Source organism: Antechinus flavipes, chromosome 1 (genome assembly GCF_016432865.1).
Source record: "Antechinus flavipes isolate AdamAnt ecotype Samford, QLD, Australia chromosome 1, AdamAnt_v2, whole genome shotgun sequence".
Lineage (NCBI taxonomy): Eukaryota > Metazoa > Chordata > Mammalia > Dasyuromorphia > Dasyuridae > Antechinus > Antechinus flavipes.
In genome coordinates this window covers 349035930-349056164 of record NC_067398.1, presented here as the reverse complement: position 1 = coordinate 349056164, position 20235 = coordinate 349035930, and the positions used below count along the sequence as shown (strand labels likewise).

The window sequence follows — 20235 nt, the reverse complement described above, 5'->3', positions numbered from 1 at the left end:
GTTGCCATTCCTCACCACTGCCATTGCCCCTCCCCCTTGCCCCAACCCCAATCACCATCTGGTGGCCAAACCTCTGAGGATGAGACTCTCCAAACTTGGCCAGGTTCAGCTTCCACCCATACATACAGTCCACTGCTAAATCTTTCCTGTGTGCAGGACTTGCCACAATCTTTAAAATATCAGGGTGACCTCTTTATTGCAATGTCACCAGGGTTGTACTTGGGAAATATACATACTTGTGAAAACTAAAAAAAACAAACAAACAAAAAAAAAAACACCAATATATAATTGAGAAGAATGTGTACACACACTGAATATCAATACTACAGAAATTCTTAAAATTTTTGGTTGACTGAACCTAAGGAAAGGAGGGATCAAACCTTGGAACATTTCACAAATTTGCACGTCTAGTCCTTCCAGTTTGTCGTGTTATAAAACTGGAGCTCCTTCACACTTTACTTAAATGTCTGGATAGAGAAGACTATATGTGAGACTATATGTCCTCAGATAATGAGGTACTCTGGGTCAACTTCTGTGTATCTGTAAAGGAAAACCTCAAATGGCAACTGTCACCAAGTGAGTGGTAGGTAACAGACAGGATGTAGCCTCCCTGTACAGGAATTTTTTTTTAAACAAATGTCTCAGACCAGATATGAGGGTTTCCCCCCCAAAAAAAAAAACCTGTTAGTTCCAGTATCCATCTCAATGGTAAGTAATACAATTCATTTAGCTAACATTACATAAAAATGGAGACCAACAATTCTAAATTTAAATAACTACAATAACATTTTCAAAATTATTTTAATAGCAACAGTTAAAGCAATCAAACAGGAAAAAAATTGTAATAACATATATGCTTTCCTATGCCAGAAAGAGAAATCTAACAAATAAAAAAACAGTCAGATACAATTGTTTCAGTTAACTAGCAATCTCAATAAGAAAGAACATTAAAGTTCAATATTAACAATACAATAATAATTAGACTTTAGATAATATTTACTGTTAAATAAGATTAATAGCTTATGGCAAAATCTAGCCATTTAAACTTATTTTACAAAATAAAATTGAAATAAGCATACAGAACTTCATTAGAACACAATTTCCCAGAGTGGGAATTTGTAACAAGAGGAGGTACACTAGACAGAGTAGAAGAAAGAAGAACTGAGGCCTATTTCTGGTTCGGCTACAACTATGTATATGATTTTGGGCAAATCATTTAATTTCTATGAGGCTTGTTTAAAAATTCAAAGTTAAGTGCTAAAGATCTCTAAAGTTTTCTCACTGTGAGGCAATTACAGTAAAGTTTTTGAGTTGTTTTCAAAGCAATCCTAGGACAGAGTGTGTTTAAAATTAACTTTTAAATTTGCAGATGCCATGTGAATAAACAACAGAAAATAAATTATGATTTAATAGTTCTCAAGAGTCATGTCTTTCTGATGAAAACCAAGAAATTAATTTCCATTGAAAGTTCTGAATATAGCACTAAATTTAAATTCTGTTTTTGTCTTAAAATCATTGGAATTATTTTCCCCAACCACCATCATGCATCTTTAAGGTCAGAGCTTTCCAGGAAGCACTTTTAAAGGAAAATTAGCTGAATATAAAAAACAGAGAATAATGACACCAAACTGATTCTGGCTTTGAATGCTTCTAACAATCTACTAGGGGATGAAGATGAAGACTCCTGGAAGACTCTCTAACATGAACAGGCATGTGCACATACAAACAGATATTTTGATTGTTAAAGTACCAGATGTCTTCAATTTTAAGGTACCGCTCCTAATTTCTGTCCCCAGCTGCAGCTTATTCCTAGTAATCTGGCTTTCTGCCAAAGCAACTACCCTTGGGAAGAGGGAGGAGCAGAACAGAGAGAAGCTTTGCTTGCAGGGATCATGTGGTTATTCTGAACTCTGGGGTGGGTGAAAGTCTCATTCTGCCCCTACTAACCGGTATTCATTCTGATCTTACAACCCTCTTGGTTTAATAATTCTTCACACATTTTAAGTATGTCAATGTCAGTGTATCTGATCTAAAATAATCTGCAGCTAGTTGCACAAACCATCTAACATATATTTCAATGATGGCTTCTTGAAAGGCACACAAATTTGTGTGTGTGTGTGTGTGTATTTATATACATATATATGTAAACTAAATATATATGTATATATGCAATATTTATATATACACACAAACATGAGTTACTAGTCACTCATATGTGGGTATAATATAAATTTATTTATATACATAAACATATATCTGTGACTATATATAGTCATTCATTATATGTGTATATATCTCAGAGTGACTCCATATTGTCTAAACCAGTGCTTCTCAAACTTTTTAGTCTCAAGACCATTTTATAGTCTTAACAATTATTAAGCACATTCACTTCCAAAGAGCTTTTGCTTAGATGGGTTATATCTATCAATATTCACCATATTGGAAATTAAAATTTAGTATTATCATGAAAATAATTTTGATCTTGGGTCACATTTTAAAAACAGATGGTCTGGCTCCGTCCCCTACCCCTCTAAAAAAAATTGTTAGTATTTTTTATATAGCCTATCATATCAAATCAGCAAACTTGTTCAGAAAAAGAACAAAAGGAAAATCTGTATTTGGGAACCAATTGAAAACTTTCATGAACTACTATCCCTTCCTTTTCATTATATATCAATGACTGTTATTATAAAGAAGAGAATATAATTATTGATGTGCTATATGCAGAAAGTGTCAGCTCTGAGTCAAAGCTTTGGCAACATGGTACCAAACATCGTACTCTTTCCTTGTAACTTCACCATCACAATCATACATTTAAGAACTGCTGTACAAAGGCAGCTAGATGATGCAGTGGATAGAGTACTAGCCCTGAATTCAGGAGGACCTAAATTCAAATCTGGCCTCAGACATTTAACACTGACTAGCTGTGTGACCCTGAGCAAGTCACTTAACTCCAATTACCTCAAAAAACAAAGCAAAACAAAGTCCTATACAGAACACATATGGAAAAAGGATGGAGGACAATGAAATTCTGGAAACTTGTAAAGTTTCTAACTTGTTTTAGCGCTGTACACTAAAAACAAACTGAAAAATAGGTTTACTACATGAAAATAATCAAAGAAATTTATTTTTATTAATTAATTACTTAATTATGAGTGTGTTACAGGTCAGCTATATTTAGCAAACACTTTGGCAAAGTGAAAAGTATAAAAGATTTCCAAAGCTGAGTTTCTCTCAAAGGTGTAAAGTAAGTTTACTTTCAATATAAGGAGTAATAAAAGGGTGATTGGTGGCAGTGAACTGTATAATCTTTAAATGGTCACATCCCTAAGGGATCGTATTTAAGGAGGTTCTGTACCTAACACTAATCTTGGCAAGCCAAATTAGCTAATAATCACAGTTCTTTCAAACCTTATAAGAAGTTGCTACATCAATTTAAGTCAGTCCTGCACAGGAGCTCAGTTTGAGGAGAGCTGGCAGTATTTTAGTGCTAATTACCCAGAGCAGACATTTGTAATCCTGAAGTTGACAATTAAACAAACACTATTCTCAAAGTCTACCTAATAGTTGAAAAAAGATCTATCAATAATTTGGTCCTACCAAACACTAGCCTTATCAAGCAATAATTACATAGTAATCAAGATTAACATGTAAAATTACCTATTGCCATCATTAAAGATCCAAATAAATGTCACATCAATGCCTTAATACAAGAAGCTGGCCTAGTCCCAAATCAGCACCAAGAATCTTGGTCCAAACTACTATCTAAGGTGTCTTGATCAACTATTTAGATTTCAGGAAGAAATTGAGCATTAGGGTAAAAGATGGTGGGAAAGCATGTGCAGGTCTTTTCTACTGCAATTCTAAGGCTCTGCCTGTGCTTCCACCCAGAGAGTCCAACTTAGACTGTCTCAATCTTTTTTTAAATTCTCTAACCAAGAATACTTAAGAGCTAGGCCACATTCATAGACTAAAAAAAGTTGGGTTATGGTTTCTTGGGATAAAATAGTGGAATACTACTCGTTCTTTATGATTTGAAACTCAGTATAGCACTGAATTCCAAATCAAAGCTCAAAAAAAGTTCTAAGCCATCAATAAACAGTTCTGCAATAACATCCTATAACTAGAGTCTAATCAAGTGCTTCTACACAAAATCAAAAAAAAATCCAGTCCCCTAGTAGAAAAAGCCAATTTCTTTTCTTTTTTAATAAATGATCAACATTCAGCTGCTCCTTTTCTTTCTTTTATTCTTTTTTTAATTTCTTCTTCCAATGTAAGATTGGATTCTAAGATATGGAGAAGGTTACTATTAGGATAATAAAAGTGGGAGCATTTTTTATGTGTCTTAAGATAATTTCTTCTATTATATCATTTTGATTTTATACAACATGAATGAAACTGGTTCAATATTATCTACATAGTTCCAAAGAAACCTCACTGTCATGATATTTATTAACAGAGCAAATTCTGAATACAGGAGATATATAATCCTCTGAAGATTACTCCTATTTTTCTAAATGGTTTTTTTTTAATCAAACAGAGAAAAATCTCTTTTGAAGAATATAAAGTGTTAGGCTTTGGAAGAAAGAAGGAAAAAAGTAATCATTACAAATTCTACTATGTATGTGGCAGACTGAATTTTAATCCATTTAAATCAGAACATGTGAGATCTGATTATCTGACATCATTGCAGGAGTTGGGGGTAACTTTTTGCCTAAGAGCTCATGGTTACAAAACATATTTTCCATTAAAAAACTAATTTTCAAAATATACCTATACAGAATAGAAAAACAGCTCAGACAGAAGAGAATTTGCATATACATGCTCACTGAGATTCTGAGAAAAATTAAAAATCAAGGTATTATCAAAAATTCTCAATAACATTGTTCCTTGAGAATATAAACCTCCAGAGGCCAGTAGGAAAGACCATGAACATTCTTTATGCCATCGTAAATTTCCATAAAATTATACATGATAGACAATATATTTTTATGTTATTAGCAATCCTGAATCTTTATCTACAGGGATTTAAGAATCTCGGCAGATTTTGAAATCAACACATCTCACTATTATTAATGAAAAAAGTAATACACAAAGAAGACCAGTTTCACTGGCAAACTTTTGACAAATCATTGATGGACATAGGCATCATAGCTTACTCCCAATAACACACTGCTACTGCTAGGCCACAGAAAGAATGCTGAGTAGCTTCTTTTCAAGATAGGATTTTGATAGCAAGCCACATTTTTGGTGAAACAAAGAGAAAAACTAATGAATGAAATGCAAACAAATCTCAAAAATCCTTACAATTCACATGGAATAGCTACATCTGTTCTGCTATAAAATTTTTTTAGAGATGAAACCAAAATCTGTATGTAAAATGTTTCTCTAGAATCAAATCTTTAAAATCCACCTGTTATTATTTAAATTGAATAACTAAATGTTCATTATACTAGCAATTCTTAAAGAAAGCCACTATGCTTAAAAGAATAAAATGTGAATGTTAATAGCATATTAAGTACATAAAAACAGAATTCACTCTAGAGGGATCCTCAGAGTCACTCCCAACATAATAGCAAGCAAAGTGCACCAAAGGATTTATCAATATTGTAATGTAATTTTGTTCCTTTACTTCTCCTAACATTTTTCTCCAAAATGAAATGTCTTTGGGGTATCTGTGAGGTCATTTCGAGAAGTTCTCCTGACTAATCCAACTGGCTTCACAGACCATGTGTCACAGCTGTTGATTAGTGAAGAAGGATTTTGTCTCCCTGCAGACAGGATTTATACAGAGTGGACAGCTTAGAGTTAACTGCTTGGAGCACATTTCATTTGATTTGATATGTGAATGAACCAAATCAGCCAATGCCTGAAAAACAGATGATAAGAAACAAAGATTAGCAAAAACTAAAAAAACTATATTTCATATGCAGTTTATTTTTCCTTGAGCTAGCCCTGATCATCACCAGACTATTTTTGGTTTGAGATTTTTTTTAAAGTTCATTCATAAATCCTATCAACTAAAGACAATAAAGCTTTCTTTTTCTGGGAAACCTCAGCTGAAAGAAGGTTAAGACAAGGATTTTTGGAAATGAAATACTCTCGCCAATACCAAAATAATTGTTTTTTGGAAAGTAGATTTTAAATTAACCTTATATGTGCAGAGGAACAAATAGGAAAATTGGGGGATAAAAGGGGAAAAACATAAGTATAGGGAATTTGATTTCTATTTTTTTATAATTAATTGGAACTCAGAATGTTTTAATATATGAGAAAACCAATATTCTGTTCCAGTTTCTCAAAGGACTGTTTTCCTATATGTTCTACTAAGACAGCAACTACACAGTGCATACCTTAGAGAACAATGGATTTCCATTAAGAGATTCTGCTCTTCTGATGTTTTCAACTCCACACTGAATCAAATGAGAAAAAAAACAAACAAACAAACATACACATTTTTATTTCTGATAGCTTTTATTTTTTTTTAAAAGATCTGCTATAACCCCAAACAAGCAAACGAACAAAACCACAACCACTAGTATTGGTTCAAAAATGTCTACAGGCAGCTATTAATTGAAAATATTGGACCTAGGCTATAAGTTATCATAGCTGTTAATATAAATACCTGTTCTATTTCTACATGCTATTCTTATCTCTCCCAAGCATTATATGTTTTTAATCCATTTAAAGTTATCCTTAGAATGTAACTCTTTCTTCATTTAAATCTGTGCTTCATTTTTTTTCCTCTAGAAAAAAATAACAAAGCAGACTAACACAATTCCAACAGCATCTCACTGTTGCATGGCATTCTCTATGTCTAACTTCATCCCTTACATGAAATACACATTTAGTAAAATATTAATTTCATTCAAGTCCATTTGATTTGTAACTTTATAGAAATAATTACTGGAGCAGCTAAATGACAAAGTGGTTAGAGCACCAACTCTAGAATCAGGAGAACCTGAGTTCAAATCCAGGATCAGACAAATACTGAATACTTAATTAGTTGTGTGAATCTGGGCAAATAACCTAACCCCAATTGCCTCAACAGCAACAACAAAAAGAAATAAATAAAAGAAATAACTACTGTAGTCTCTTCTCCAACTTATAGGTGAGTTTAAATTACATGTATTTAGAGTTTTGTTTTGTTTTTCTTAACAAGAGATGAAATAATCAAGTGCATAAAATTATATCATGAACAATAAGGAATAGGGAAAAGACTTGAGATTTCAGTGATACAGGAAATTCTATGTGAAGAATATGCAGCTTAATGCCTTCTCTGAAATTTGAAGTCTTAGGGCAGAAGTGGGGCAGCTTTTTTCTGCCAAAAGCTATTTGAATATTCATAATATCATTCGCCAGCCATACAAAATTATCAACTTATAGAACTTAAGCAATGGGAGGCTGTTGTACTCAGTTTTCAGCTCATTCATCACTTGTGGTTGCCCTAGAAAATGATTTCACAGGCCACATATGGCCCATGGACTGGACATTCCCAACTTTATCTTAAAGAACTGCGTAAAGTACTCTGAGAGGTAAAGTGACTTGCCCAGCATTAGTATGTGTCAATATAAGAGCTGAACCCAGGCCTTCTTGCTTCTGAGGTTGATTGTCTAGCCAATATACCTCTCTATCTCTAGTCAGTCCTGTAACAGGCCTGCAAGCCAATCATTTTTCCCCTGAGCCAGATATGAAGATATAGTATAATTGAAAAAGAAGAAATGTTACTAAAGGAACAGAAAGGATTCTGAACTATTCACAAGTCAGAAAACAAACAAATAAACCCAATTGCAGTTTCCATTTTGGTTTCAAATGATAACTAACCTGCTTCCCTTTTTCCAAAAAAAATGTGTGCCTCATATTGTAATACGCAAAATAGCACACGGGAGAGTGACTTCTCATAGCCAATATAGAGTCTAATTTTCAGTAGCCAATTTAGAGTCTAACTTTCAGTAATGATAGGCTATGGTTCCCAGGATGTATCTCATATGTATCTCATAATATTTCATATTAATTTCAGATTGCCCATTTCTACATCACAATAAAAAAAAAAAAAGAACCACAATGCTCTTTGGGCTAAACTATCATAAAACTGAGTATCAACAATATAGACTGAAGTATTTTTCCCTCTAAAGTATCAGAATAAAAAAGCAAATTTACTAATTAGATAGTTTTTTTTTGTTTTTGTTTTTTTGGCTGAGGTAATTAGGGTTAAGTGACTTGCTCAGGGTCCCACAGCTAGAAGTGTTAAAAGTGTCTGAGACCACATTTGAACTTAGGTTCTCCTGACTTCAGGGCTGATGCTCTATCCACTGTACCACCTAGCTACCCTGGATAGTTTTTCCAGACCTATACTTAATATAATTCAAAGTTGAGTGAGTTTTCTACGTATATATTATGTAATAAAGGTACTTAAATCATATTTGATAAATTTGGTTGATCTAGCCTCAAAACAACAGTACAATGGCTTCTGTTTATTTGGAAATTGAATATCCAAATCTAGGACTTAGTAAAATTGTTCAATAGTAAAAGATCTAGGCCACCTGAATCTCTTCTTCTTCTTCACATTAATTAGCTCTAACATAAGTAGATTGGAAAGTGGGTTGAAAGGGAATTGCTAAAACTAAAATTAGTCAATGAGATAGTCCTCAATTTAGAGAAAGATTATGTTCTTAAAAGTTCATTTTTCAGTTGCTTGAAACTGAATGTTATAAATGTTATAAATAGTGGTAAAATAGTTTCTTTGTTTTCTTTTATGTACTGACTTAGTCAATTATCCCTGATGTGATCAATCTGATTGCTGAAATTATAAATGCCAATGTAAGATAGATGTGAACTCAAGTATGGAAAAAAAAATTTCCTAACAAACTCTTGGTATAAACTGAATTAGTAGCAATGGGACAAGGATGATATGGTAAAACATTTTTTAAAAATTTCTAGAGATCTCATTTTTAGCTAATTACAACCTTCCTACAAAGTCTTCTAACAGATATAGTGACAAATCATCCTAGCACTCTTCAGAATATTCTGTCCCACAACATCATAACAGAAGCTGGCTTCCCATGGGGAATTCCTTGAGAGTAAGAAATATTATCTGAACTACCGTGTTTCCCTCTCACTGTATGAATGGCTCGTGGCCACAGTGGTAGAAGGACTATGTGTTCCCATTAGGATATTCCCCTCACTCCATAAACGCAGAATGCATTTTCCCATAGGCTAAATATTATAAATGGTGGTTAGGTTTTCCCAACTAGCCCACAAAAGCTTACTTAACCCATAACATAACTGAACTATAGTTTTTCTCCATAGTGAATGACAATTCACATCCATCTTACATTACGAGATGCTAACAATGGTATTTGTTATTTCAATAATCAGATTGATCACAACACAGTGGCAAATAGCTAATTAAGTCAATACATAAAAGAGGTCAAGAAAATTACTAAGGACAAGATTCTGTGTTTATTCTTATCCTTATAAAAATCCATACAGAATTTGAAAAGCCATATGCCTTGTAACATATAATAGAAAAATAAATTTTTATAAAAGTCCCAAATTCAAGGATGGCATCAAGGAAGAAAAGGAATTATAGCACAATAAAACCCAACTAATTCAGATGAATGGAAAGATGCCCAATAGGATTAATAAAAAGTCTGAAGAACTGACTTTTTAAAAACAGTACAGTTTTCATAAAGTATAATAATTATTCAAACTAAAATAAAAGGTGTTGTCTAATAGTGATCATCAGGCCACCTGCTTTAATGAATAAGATTGTCATTTGCTAATATGATTCCAAATTATATTTTAAAGTATCAATTATTTCCCTCTTCAATATTTTTCATACTATGAAATTATTATATGAAGAGAGGGCTCCATGAAGAAAGGGGGTGGGGCAGCTAGATGGTGCAGAGGATAGAGCATCATCCATGGAGTCAGAGGCCTTGAATTCAAATTCAGCCTCAGATACTTAACACTTACCAGCTATGTGATTCTAGGTACTAACTCATTTAACCCCAACTGCTTCACACACACACACACACACACACACACACACACACACACAACTAAAAAAAAAAAAAAAAAGAATGGGGGGGGTAGATATCAACTCAATCCCAGTCAAAGTTACTACAAATTCCAAATTAATGGTATTCTGATTGAGTCACAGAATCATATGATCTTAGATTTTGAAGGAGCCTCTGCAGGTCATTAGAGCTCATCCAGTTTGACAGTCTCCAACTTAATCATGGGTAGTTTTTTGTGGGTTAATCTTAGAGCAACTAGGTAGTACAGTGGATAGAGTAAAGGACCTGGAGTTGATATATCTCATCTTCCTGAATTCAAATCTGGACTCAGACATTTACTAGCTGTGTGACCCTCACACTAGTGATTTGCCTCAGTTTCCTCATCTATAAAATGAGCTCGGCAAGTAAACAGCAAACCATTCTAGTATCTCTGCCAAGAAAAATCCTAATGGGGCCACAAAAATATAGACGACTGAAAACAATTGAACAATAACAAAATAAATCATGAATTCCCTCTAAAATGTCACTAATTAGAGGTCAGAGCATGTCTGCCTGAATACCTTCCAGAAAGGAAAACTCCCAGTAGATTCTAGTTCTGCCTTCTAGGAATCAAGAAAAATAAGTTCACTATATCTTCTATATTAAAAATCATTCAAGCCTCTGAGGATAGTGATTTTTTTTATATGAATTAATGCATAATCACACTTAGAAAATCAGAAATAAAGATACACTCAGCAATATGTTTTTAGTGATGAAAGTTAAAAGGAAACTTACCTCATTTGCTAATTTTTGAGAGTACTCAATATCGAGTTCATATAAGGTTTCAATATGATCACTGGTAAATGCTATTGGAACTAAAAGGATATTCTTTCTGCCCCTCTCACAAAGTCCTTTGATGGTTTTATCAGTGTGTGGACCCAACCACGGCATTGGACCAACCTATGAAAATAAAATATTAGTGACAACATAAATGCACTCTGCTATGATTTATAAGGAATTGTTCATTTTGAAATCTGAATATGTACCATGAAGACACAAATGGAGGTCCTGAAGGTAAAGAGGAAGAAAGTGAAAATTAGGAATTGATGAAATAAAAATCGTAGGATTCAGTTAATTTGAAGACTTTGTTTTGTTTTTATATGAAAATTTAATTCAACAAGCTTTTATTAAATGCCCCTATTTAACCCTCATACTATTCAAGGCACTACATTAAATGTTAGGAATATGTCACATGGGAGTTATCTCTGACTCTTCTTCCATTCCCCACCATTGCTGAATGCTTTCTCTTATCATCTCCACCTCTGAAAATCCTTATCTTCCTCCAAAATTTAGCTCAAGATGATCTCCTTCCTAGAAATATTCATCCCATACAGTGAAAGCCCATACAATGGCAATCAGAGCACTTTGGTTCATATCTCACATCTGATGCTTCTTACTTGTGTAAAGCAACAAGAGGACAGGAATAAGCATTTATTATGTTATGATTATGTCCCAGGCACTATGCTTATAAGGGCTTGTGCACTCCTCTGATCCTCACAGCAACTCTGCTGTAGTTATCATCCCCATTTATAAAGGTAGAGAAAGGTAAGGGATTTATCCGAAGTTGGACAGCCCGAAAATATCTGAGGCCACATTTGGCATCTGGTCTCACTGACCCCAGGTCCTTTGTTCTGTGCATGGGGAAGCCACCACAGATTAAAGAGCCTCTGAGGGCTCTTTCACTCCAAGTCTAGGCTCCTATGCTTCCCAAACCAGAACCTGAGTTTTTGGAGAACAACCACTATTTCACTTTCTATTTGTATCTGCAACACCTGGATTGGTGTTTGGCCCATAGGAAGTACTTAATCTATGCCTTTCCATTTACTCATTCATTCATTTTCCCTCAAATTACATTAACTTCCTTCATATATCCTATTCTGCCAATAAAATACAAGCTCCCTGAAGGTAGACAATTTTTTTCTAAGAATCCTTGCACTGTACCTTTCCTCTAATAGTTTGTTGAATCAAATTTTTCTTACAAAAATATATATCTTTAAATCAACAATCATGTTATTTTTAAATCACTTTCTTTTTTTCCTCTCTTTTACTTGGCTCAACAGTTATTTGTGTTTCCATGGTGAGTATCCAGATTTCATGTCTATGTAAGTGCTGATATATGTGTCACGGTCAATATTTTTAGCACTTAATTAGAGAACTGATTTTCTCTAAAGGCTGATGAACTAAAAAGGTGAAAAAAACTATAGAAGATTACACTCCTAATTTATTAGATTCTGACACATACCTTAGACTGCCAGACAAGTCTATAAGGATTGGAATATCCCAGCTTCTCCATTACTTTTTGGACGGTAGCTCCTACCTCTTGAGGATAAGGATCGCCTCGATTGACTACCTATGGTCAAGAAAGATTTTGCTCTCAGGCTCCAATCATATGAAGAACAATCAAGCAATCTGCTCATGGGTAACTTCCAAAGTACAATTAAGGAAAGACTAGATCTGGTGTCTTGTAAGATTACATAAATATTTTAATAATCAAGATTTTACTATTATCAAAATTATTACCAAATGCATTTGTAGTACATTCAAAAAAAATTCTATAAAAAAGAAGGATAAAAAGGGTCAATTTGGTATAGAAGTATGTGAATATCCATCAAATATTTTCTGGAATCGTGTGATACAAGAAAGGACTGGAAAGAAGAGAAGTGAGAGATATTATTAAATGAGAATTAAGGTACTAATTTACTTATCATGGTACAGAAAACAGCTTAAAGCTGATAGGAAAAAAGATGAATAAAAGATAATGCAATACAAAAAGGATTAAATTATAAACTTAAGATTATACTTTAAACCTTTAGAGACAAGGCATTCAAGAAATTGGCTGGCTGACAAAGAAAATTGTTAAATACCATTGGAAATGTTCAATTCAGGTTTCCTTTTAACTGCTTCAGTGACAGTTTCATACCAACAAACCATTTTATGGCTTTCAGAAATATCTATCCAAAATGCCACAGGAAGCATACAAATAGGGAAATAAGAGGTCACTAAGCTAACAATTTCCTTTTTCATTCTCTCTCCTTAGAATGGATACAACAATCCAATCACTCCACTGTCCTTTCTTTACTATTTCACCAGATTTTCAGTTTTACTTCCATTAATTTGCTTTTTTCCAGCCAGAAAATTTCCTTGTCCCAACAAGCTCAAGCCCTTAGGGAACCAGAAGGAAAGAAAAGGGAAGACCTAACATTATTCAGTTTTTTAAAAAACAAAAACAAAACTCTGAATTGAAGATCTAGCATTATAGATAGGAAAAAAAGGGGGTTAAGAACCTATGGCTCATGGTAGAAGTTTAAATTCAGGGCTTTTGTTCTCTGTCTTCACTCTTCACCTCCAAAAAATCAAAATGAGCTGCTAACCTTATTGTTAATTATTGAGTAAATGGACATTGATAGGAGAAAAAGACCATGATCCCACTTGCCTTCCCTGACAGAGCAAGGAAGCAGCATAGGGCTCCTCACTGATGACCAGCAGGTGGCAGTAAAAACCCATAAAAAGTCACCCCAAACTTCTCTGTACCCTGGCCCCCTTCTCTGCCCCCTTATCAAATCTGATAACTTAATAGAAATACAGTCACAAGATGGAGGGGCTTATACTTTTGAAAGGGAAAGTATGCCATCTTAGAGGTTCAACAGGCCACACTTTTAGGACAGAATGCTTTTGAACAATTCTAAGTGAAATGGACTACAACAGATTCTTCTCCTTCACTGTTTACTCAAAGTATTTTTTCTTTTTTAAATCTATTTATCATAGTTGCTGTAATGTCATATGATCCATGCTACCAACAGGTCAAGAAGCCAAGTAAAATGTCTCTTTTCTTTCCAGTACCTGATACATAAGACTGTTCACCTAACATCATTTAAAAAGATGAATTACAGGCAATTTTTCCTTTGTTTAAGAATCAAATATAAAAATTTGCTGAGAAGTAAAATAGGCACTGAAAAAAGACATGTAGTACATACCAAAAGATTCTTAAAAATCCATCATATCAATAAAATTCTTGTCAGTCCATAAAAATACATTCTAGCCATTTCCGCTCACCAAAGTGATAGTAATGATTCTTTCCAAAGCTAGAAGCATTCATGATGCACAGATATGGAAGTGACCTTAGAGAGCATCTAATGTAACCCCTTCATTCTACAAAGGAGGAAACCAAGTTCTAGAAAAATAAAGTTTCTTGCCCAAGATCATACATTTAGTTAATGGCAAAAAACAAAGGGCTTCTAATTCCCAATCTCATGTTTTTTCTCCTATGCTTCTGTCAATCGCTGTTTCAAGAAAAATGACAATAGGGTTAGAACCCTATCTTTACCTACAATTAGCTGAGAACCTCAGACAAGCCTCCATTTTCTCATCTGCAAAAAGAGGAGGAAGCTGAGTCAGGTGACCTCTGAAGCTCCTTCTAGCTCTAAACCTACGAATCATCTGCTAAGAATGAATTCTTATTCAAAGCTCTTGCTTGCCAATTCTCCTGCCCATTTATCATTATCATTTTTTGAAATTCAACCTAGTCATTAAGGTCAAAAAGCATGTTAATGTGCATTATGCTTTAAAGGATCTGCAGTGTTGTTTCTTTTCTTCCCTTAAGGAGAAAGTGGTAGATGATATGTGACATTCCCAAGTAAGACATAAAGGAGCAAAACATGGAGGAGCACAAAGAAAATTGGTTATATTTTATCACCGGTCCCATATGTGAAATAGTGGAATTTGTGTTGGCTAATCTGTATCAAATCTTCTTTCTAAAAATGTGGCTTTATATGTCTAATGTACATTGGCTTACTTGCTGTCTAGGGGAGGGGATGGGGGAAAGGAGGGAGAAAAAATTTGGAACACCAGGTTTTGCAAGAATGACTGTTGAAAACTATCTGCATATATTTTGAAAATAAAAGGCTATTTTTAAAAAATGTGGCCTTAACAACATGAAATATGCTTGTCAAAAATATTTTTAGTGTCTGACTACCTTAATTATTCCATTTGACAAAGAGTTCAACGTCCAACCCAGAACACATGAATATTGAAATCTCTACAATCAGAAGCTTCTGCTTTTTTAAGCAGAAAAGATGTTTTGATAAGCAAAGAATCAACACATGTGTGATAAAAATTGTAAGAAAGAGGTGACTTTAAAAGAAAAAGAGTGCTAATGATTTTGTGACTAACAAATAGCTCCTTCTTAAATAAATCTTCTAAGAGTGAAGCAAGAGTAATCCAAAGGTTCAGTTTTAGGTCCTGCCATTCAACTCTGACAAAATCCAGCTGCTGACGGTCTCAGAATTCTAACCTGATGCTTGACTGCCTCTCAACAAAGGGTCAAAGGCAATGGAATTTGTCTCTTTTTTTCCTGGGATCCTTGATCTATGCTTCTAATTTTCAAAGTATGGTGTTTTTATTATATATGAATACATATTAAGAATATACCTAGTCATGGATGATATACACTGACCAATCTGGTTACTGACACTGAGAAACAATAGTATTTAGCCGTGACAGATAAGAATGTTTTAGATATTATTCTTTACCCATAAACATAGAAGCTATTAAGGATAAATTAATTTTATAAGTTTATAAAATGGAGGCAATAATTACTGAACACAAAAAGGAGAAAATATTATGTATAAATTTTTCCTTGATTTTACAAAATATATTTTGTTATAACTTACAGACATTGGCAGTGAGTGCGCAGAGAAAAGAATGACCACATCTCCTCTCTTCTCTGGTGGAAACAGGTCCAATTCTTTTTGTATGTGGTCTACAAAACACTGTGTAAATATAAAGAAAAAAAAAAAAAAAGAAAGGCATATAAAAGCCAAAAGCAAAGGAAACAAACTTTGGAAATAAATAAGTTATACCAAAATATTCTTAGGGCAATAGTAAAACAAAAAAAAAATTTTTTTTTAATTTTTTGACAGCCAAAGGTAAGTCTTTCCTCCTTTAGTTCATCATCAAAACAGATAACAAGGGTTTTAGGGGCCTGGGGAATTTGATGGGAAACTTCTAAAGCTCACTAATGGCTCACTGAAAATGTACGTTCTGTGTCTGCTTCCCCTCGGGAGGCACAGGGCACGCTTCCAGATGGAGAGGAAACACATATGGGGAAGAGAAGTTGTTTTAAGATCTCTCATTTGCTCAGTTAGCAGGAAAATAGCTTACCAGGTCTTTCTAAAACTTCCTTTGTTTGGCTTTCAGGTCCATCACATTAAACTAAAATACATTAGATGGAAATAAGAGTAGGAAAAAGTCAGAAAATGCTGTTCTATTTTTATGGCATCTTTCAAGACAAAGTCAGTCTCCTAATAAGAAGTTGGTGTAAATCCCAGCACAACCATCAGAAGAAAACAATGCACAGAAATCTGCCAAATTATACATAGAAATAAAACAGGATTAGGAGCAGAACACCAACTTTCTGACTTCAAGTCCTCAGTTGTGTTCATCAATTCCAATTTTTATTAAGTACAACTTTCTTTTTCACTTTTATCATTTATTTGTGCCATCTTTTAAGTTGGAAGGCCAATTTACCAAAACAGAGTATCTTTTTGTAATTTATATACCTGTCCCACAAGTCAAACTCCTAAAAACATACTGAGATGTGTAGCCCCCTTTCCAGAACCTCTGAGCACCATTAGGTAAATTAGCTTCAAGGTGAAAAATAGCATCCCAAAAGGCTGGAAGAATTAATTTCCTCTTTTCAGGGCTCATTAATTACATCCTTAAAAAAAAATTATCACAAGGCAGGACAGAAAACCACTTTAGTGTTTAGAGCTCAAGCCACCCAGGTGAGCCAAACTTGGTAGCCAGAGGGCTGGGGAGAGTGTCCTCTGCAAATTCTGTTTGGAGCCTAGAAGTGACCTTGATGTGATTGGCTCCAATAGATTAAGCCATATTATTAGCGAAATTAGTAGATAATACTATTTTATTTTGTTATTTCTGGGTAAAACCAATTTGGTACATATAAAACTAGAAAACAGGTTTTGATTTTTTCTGGCTTTTGTTATAATGAAGTCTTGTGTTTCATTAAGCTTATTGGGTTGTGGTCTATTTTTTCTTTTCTGTTTAATGATCCTTAATACTAAAAATGAAATCTATTACAAATTGGAATTTCAAAAACATCTTTTACACCATTTATGAATAGCAAGTGATAAATACAACTTCATCATGGTTTAAGATTTGTCTGTGCCATGCTCAAAATTGGAGGAACACTTGTATAATCACCTAAAAATTTCCACTGGCAGCATTTTCTATAAGTAATCCAATTGCACAAAAAAAGAGAAACACTATCCTGAATCTTAATCACATTGTGGAGTAGGGCAGCAAAATGCCTCTGAAACTTCCTTTCATTTTATGAACAGAGACTTCCTCAGTCAAGAGACCTTTCCATCTTTCTTCTTCCCCCCTTTTCAAAGAGCTGAATTTTAATGCAAATCTAATTACTCACTAGATGAGTGCAGGCAGACAGATGCTGTGCAGATCTGTCTGTTGAGCTTTGCTACCACGTCAGTCTTGACCTGAAACACCCCTACTTGCAAAATCATAAGCCTCTCCAGAGCAAAGGCAAAAGAGATAGTCATGGTTCGGGTTCACATTCAAACTAAACACAGAACTCTCTGCACATAGTCAGGAAATCAGATATACAAAACAGCTTCTGTAACTAAAAATCAATTTACCCTTTTTACTTTGCTTCTTAAAATGGTCATCAAGCCCTAGTTTCTAGATATGAAGTGTTATTATATTAACCTATTACGCTACCTACAACATGACCTAAAGGAATATTATAGACTCTCTAAGGATCTTAACCCAAATTCACAATGATGCTGAGCACCATCTAGTGGTTATGGATTGTAAATAAGAGGTCTTAGGGAAAAACATGCGCGCGCGCGTGCACAGACACACACAGACACACACACACACACACACACACGCATGTGTATTAAATTGACCTTCTTCCAAAAGCTAGTGAACTTTCCAATAGACAATAGTTTCCATTTATGGAACAAAGTAAAATACATATGTACAGTATCTGGTAATAATTATAGATAGCATCATATAGAAATAAAGTTGAACAAATAGGCTAACACAAAAGATTCTAAATAAGTCATATTACTGTCAGGTATATAAACTGTAACACAATGGAAATTAATAAATAATTCTCTGTAACTGAATCACTAATACAAATATATTTTATCATGGTATTCCCTTTAGAAGCAAAATCATTATAATATAATTTTCTTAAGGTCTTATATGAGGGCTCAATGACCTTATATACTTTTTTTTTGGCCATGGTATTCAAAAATGTTGAAGATCCACATCAATGAAAATACAGTTACGTCACTGAACAAATTAGTTAATGAACATTTAAGTACCTACAATGTGCCCAGTATTGTTAAGCAACAAACAAAGACAAAATAAAGTATTCACTTTAGAAAAGCTTACAATCCAGTATATAAGTGAATTTATTTGTAACAATTAAGTTTGTTAAGATAAAAGTCTAAACATTTCATTGTTTCTATATATTTTCCTATGTAATAAAATAAAAAACTAAATTAATGGGCAAAAGTCCAGAACATAACTCCAACTGGTGGAATTACAACTCAAAGAGAAGCTTATACAAAGCAAGTAGAGATAAAAACTTTATTAACGCCAACAAATAAAGCTACACACAATAGTAGTGATCTTCTATTTTACCTGAATGAAAAGAGGATGGGTAGGCCATCTGTCAATAGTACTCCACTTCATCTTTGGTTTCTTCCCAACTTTATTATAGTATCGATAAATAGCATTTAAGCTACTCCCTAAAACATATATGCAGGCAATTAATAAATTTTTCATAACAAGAATAAATAACAAATTTGTGGGGTCAGTAATTATAGCATCTATACAAAATTAGTATAATCATAACCATTTAAAAACTTTAAAATGCACGTAAATTAAACTTCATGGAAATGAAGATTAATAAAAATGCTCAATTACAATAGACTTTCATCATTTACAATATAGTTTCACACTTGTGGTCTCTCCCAGTGAAAAATATCATTGTCCAGGCTTAGTCATTTTCTAAAATAGGGAGCATTTTCTGAAAAAGCAAAATGGCATTGGTGAATAGTCAATTTAATAACGGATAGAGCATGAGGGGGAAATATCAAACCCTGGAATAAACCAAAACAGTCATCTCTTATACAAGTATCCTAACAAGAAGTTCATATATTTTCTATGTTGGTATCATATGTCTGTGTTGGAAAACATAAAGCTCCTCCCCAGACCTTCAAATTATAAGGCTCTACCTTAAAATTATTCTTCCTTAACTTAAGTGAACAGGCAATGGCTAAGAGTTAAACACATAAAACTGAAGGACTTTGGAATCTCACCCCCAACCCTGATGTGATACTTGTGCTGTGACCTTAAGATGTCTCACACCACCAATCTATTGATTATGCTAAATAAAAGAACTACAAGAAACGGAAAGGCATCCAATTTAAAATGCTAGACATGACAGTGTCATATTTTAATTAAAATTTACTCAGGCTAGACAGCAACCTACAAACAGTGAACTTAATGCAGGAAAGCAGGGTACAATTGAATAGAATTACCTCGTTTAAATTAACAGATCCCATTGTCAGGAGCACTATCTCCTGAAATATTATATAGCAGGTATTAACACAAATACACTTCAAATAAAATGTACAGATATGTGTTAGTCTGAGCATAAGGGAATAGCTGTATTAGTTCTTTTAAATCAGCACTATTTAGTGGACTAGATGAACTATGTAAGAAGGTAAAGACATAACTGAAAGGGCTGCTTGAGATCAATACATTAGGAATTAAGACATTATGGTTCTGCCACAACAGTGAACGTTTAAAAGATACCATGGATGAACAACACCCAAGTGGCCTAAGAGAATTAATGCACCCTTCTGAATACCTCACACCTTAGATGCACAGGCATGTTTCCTGTGATAAATACTATAAAAATTATTGAGTATAAATTAAATTTCTGCACAAGTATTAAAAGACCTAGTTATTTAAAGAAAAGTTAGAAAAGGAAATCTTTTATAATTTAAATAACCAGCACCTAAATTCACCTGCTTTACAACTTTGGGTTTTTAACATACTAAATTTTCTTAAAGAAATACATATCTTTAGTTTATTGAGGAAATGAAGTATAGACTACTCC

General features: G+C 33.7%; 1 protein-coding gene across 1 annotated transcript in view; it reads right to left on the bottom strand.

The window, feature by feature from the left end:
* Nucleotides 1–784: 784 nt before the first annotated feature.
* The window catches only part of FECH (ferrochelatase), a 48299-nt gene continuing 28848 nt past the window's right edge, over nt 785–20235 (bottom strand). The window contains exons 6-11 of the mRNA XM_051969582.1: nt 18750–18856; nt 15731–15829; nt 12304–12411; nt 10797–10961; nt 6354–6413; nt 785–5869 (exon numbers count right to left, since the gene is read on the bottom strand). Of these exons, the coding sequence (XP_051825542.1) occupies nt 5735–5869; nt 6354–6413; nt 10797–10961; nt 12304–12411; nt 15731–15829; nt 18750–18856 (674 nt within the window). The 3' untranslated portion in view covers nt 785–5734. The remainder of the gene's footprint in view (nt 5870–6353; nt 6414–10796; nt 10962–12303; nt 12412–15730; nt 15830–18749; nt 18857–20235) is intronic.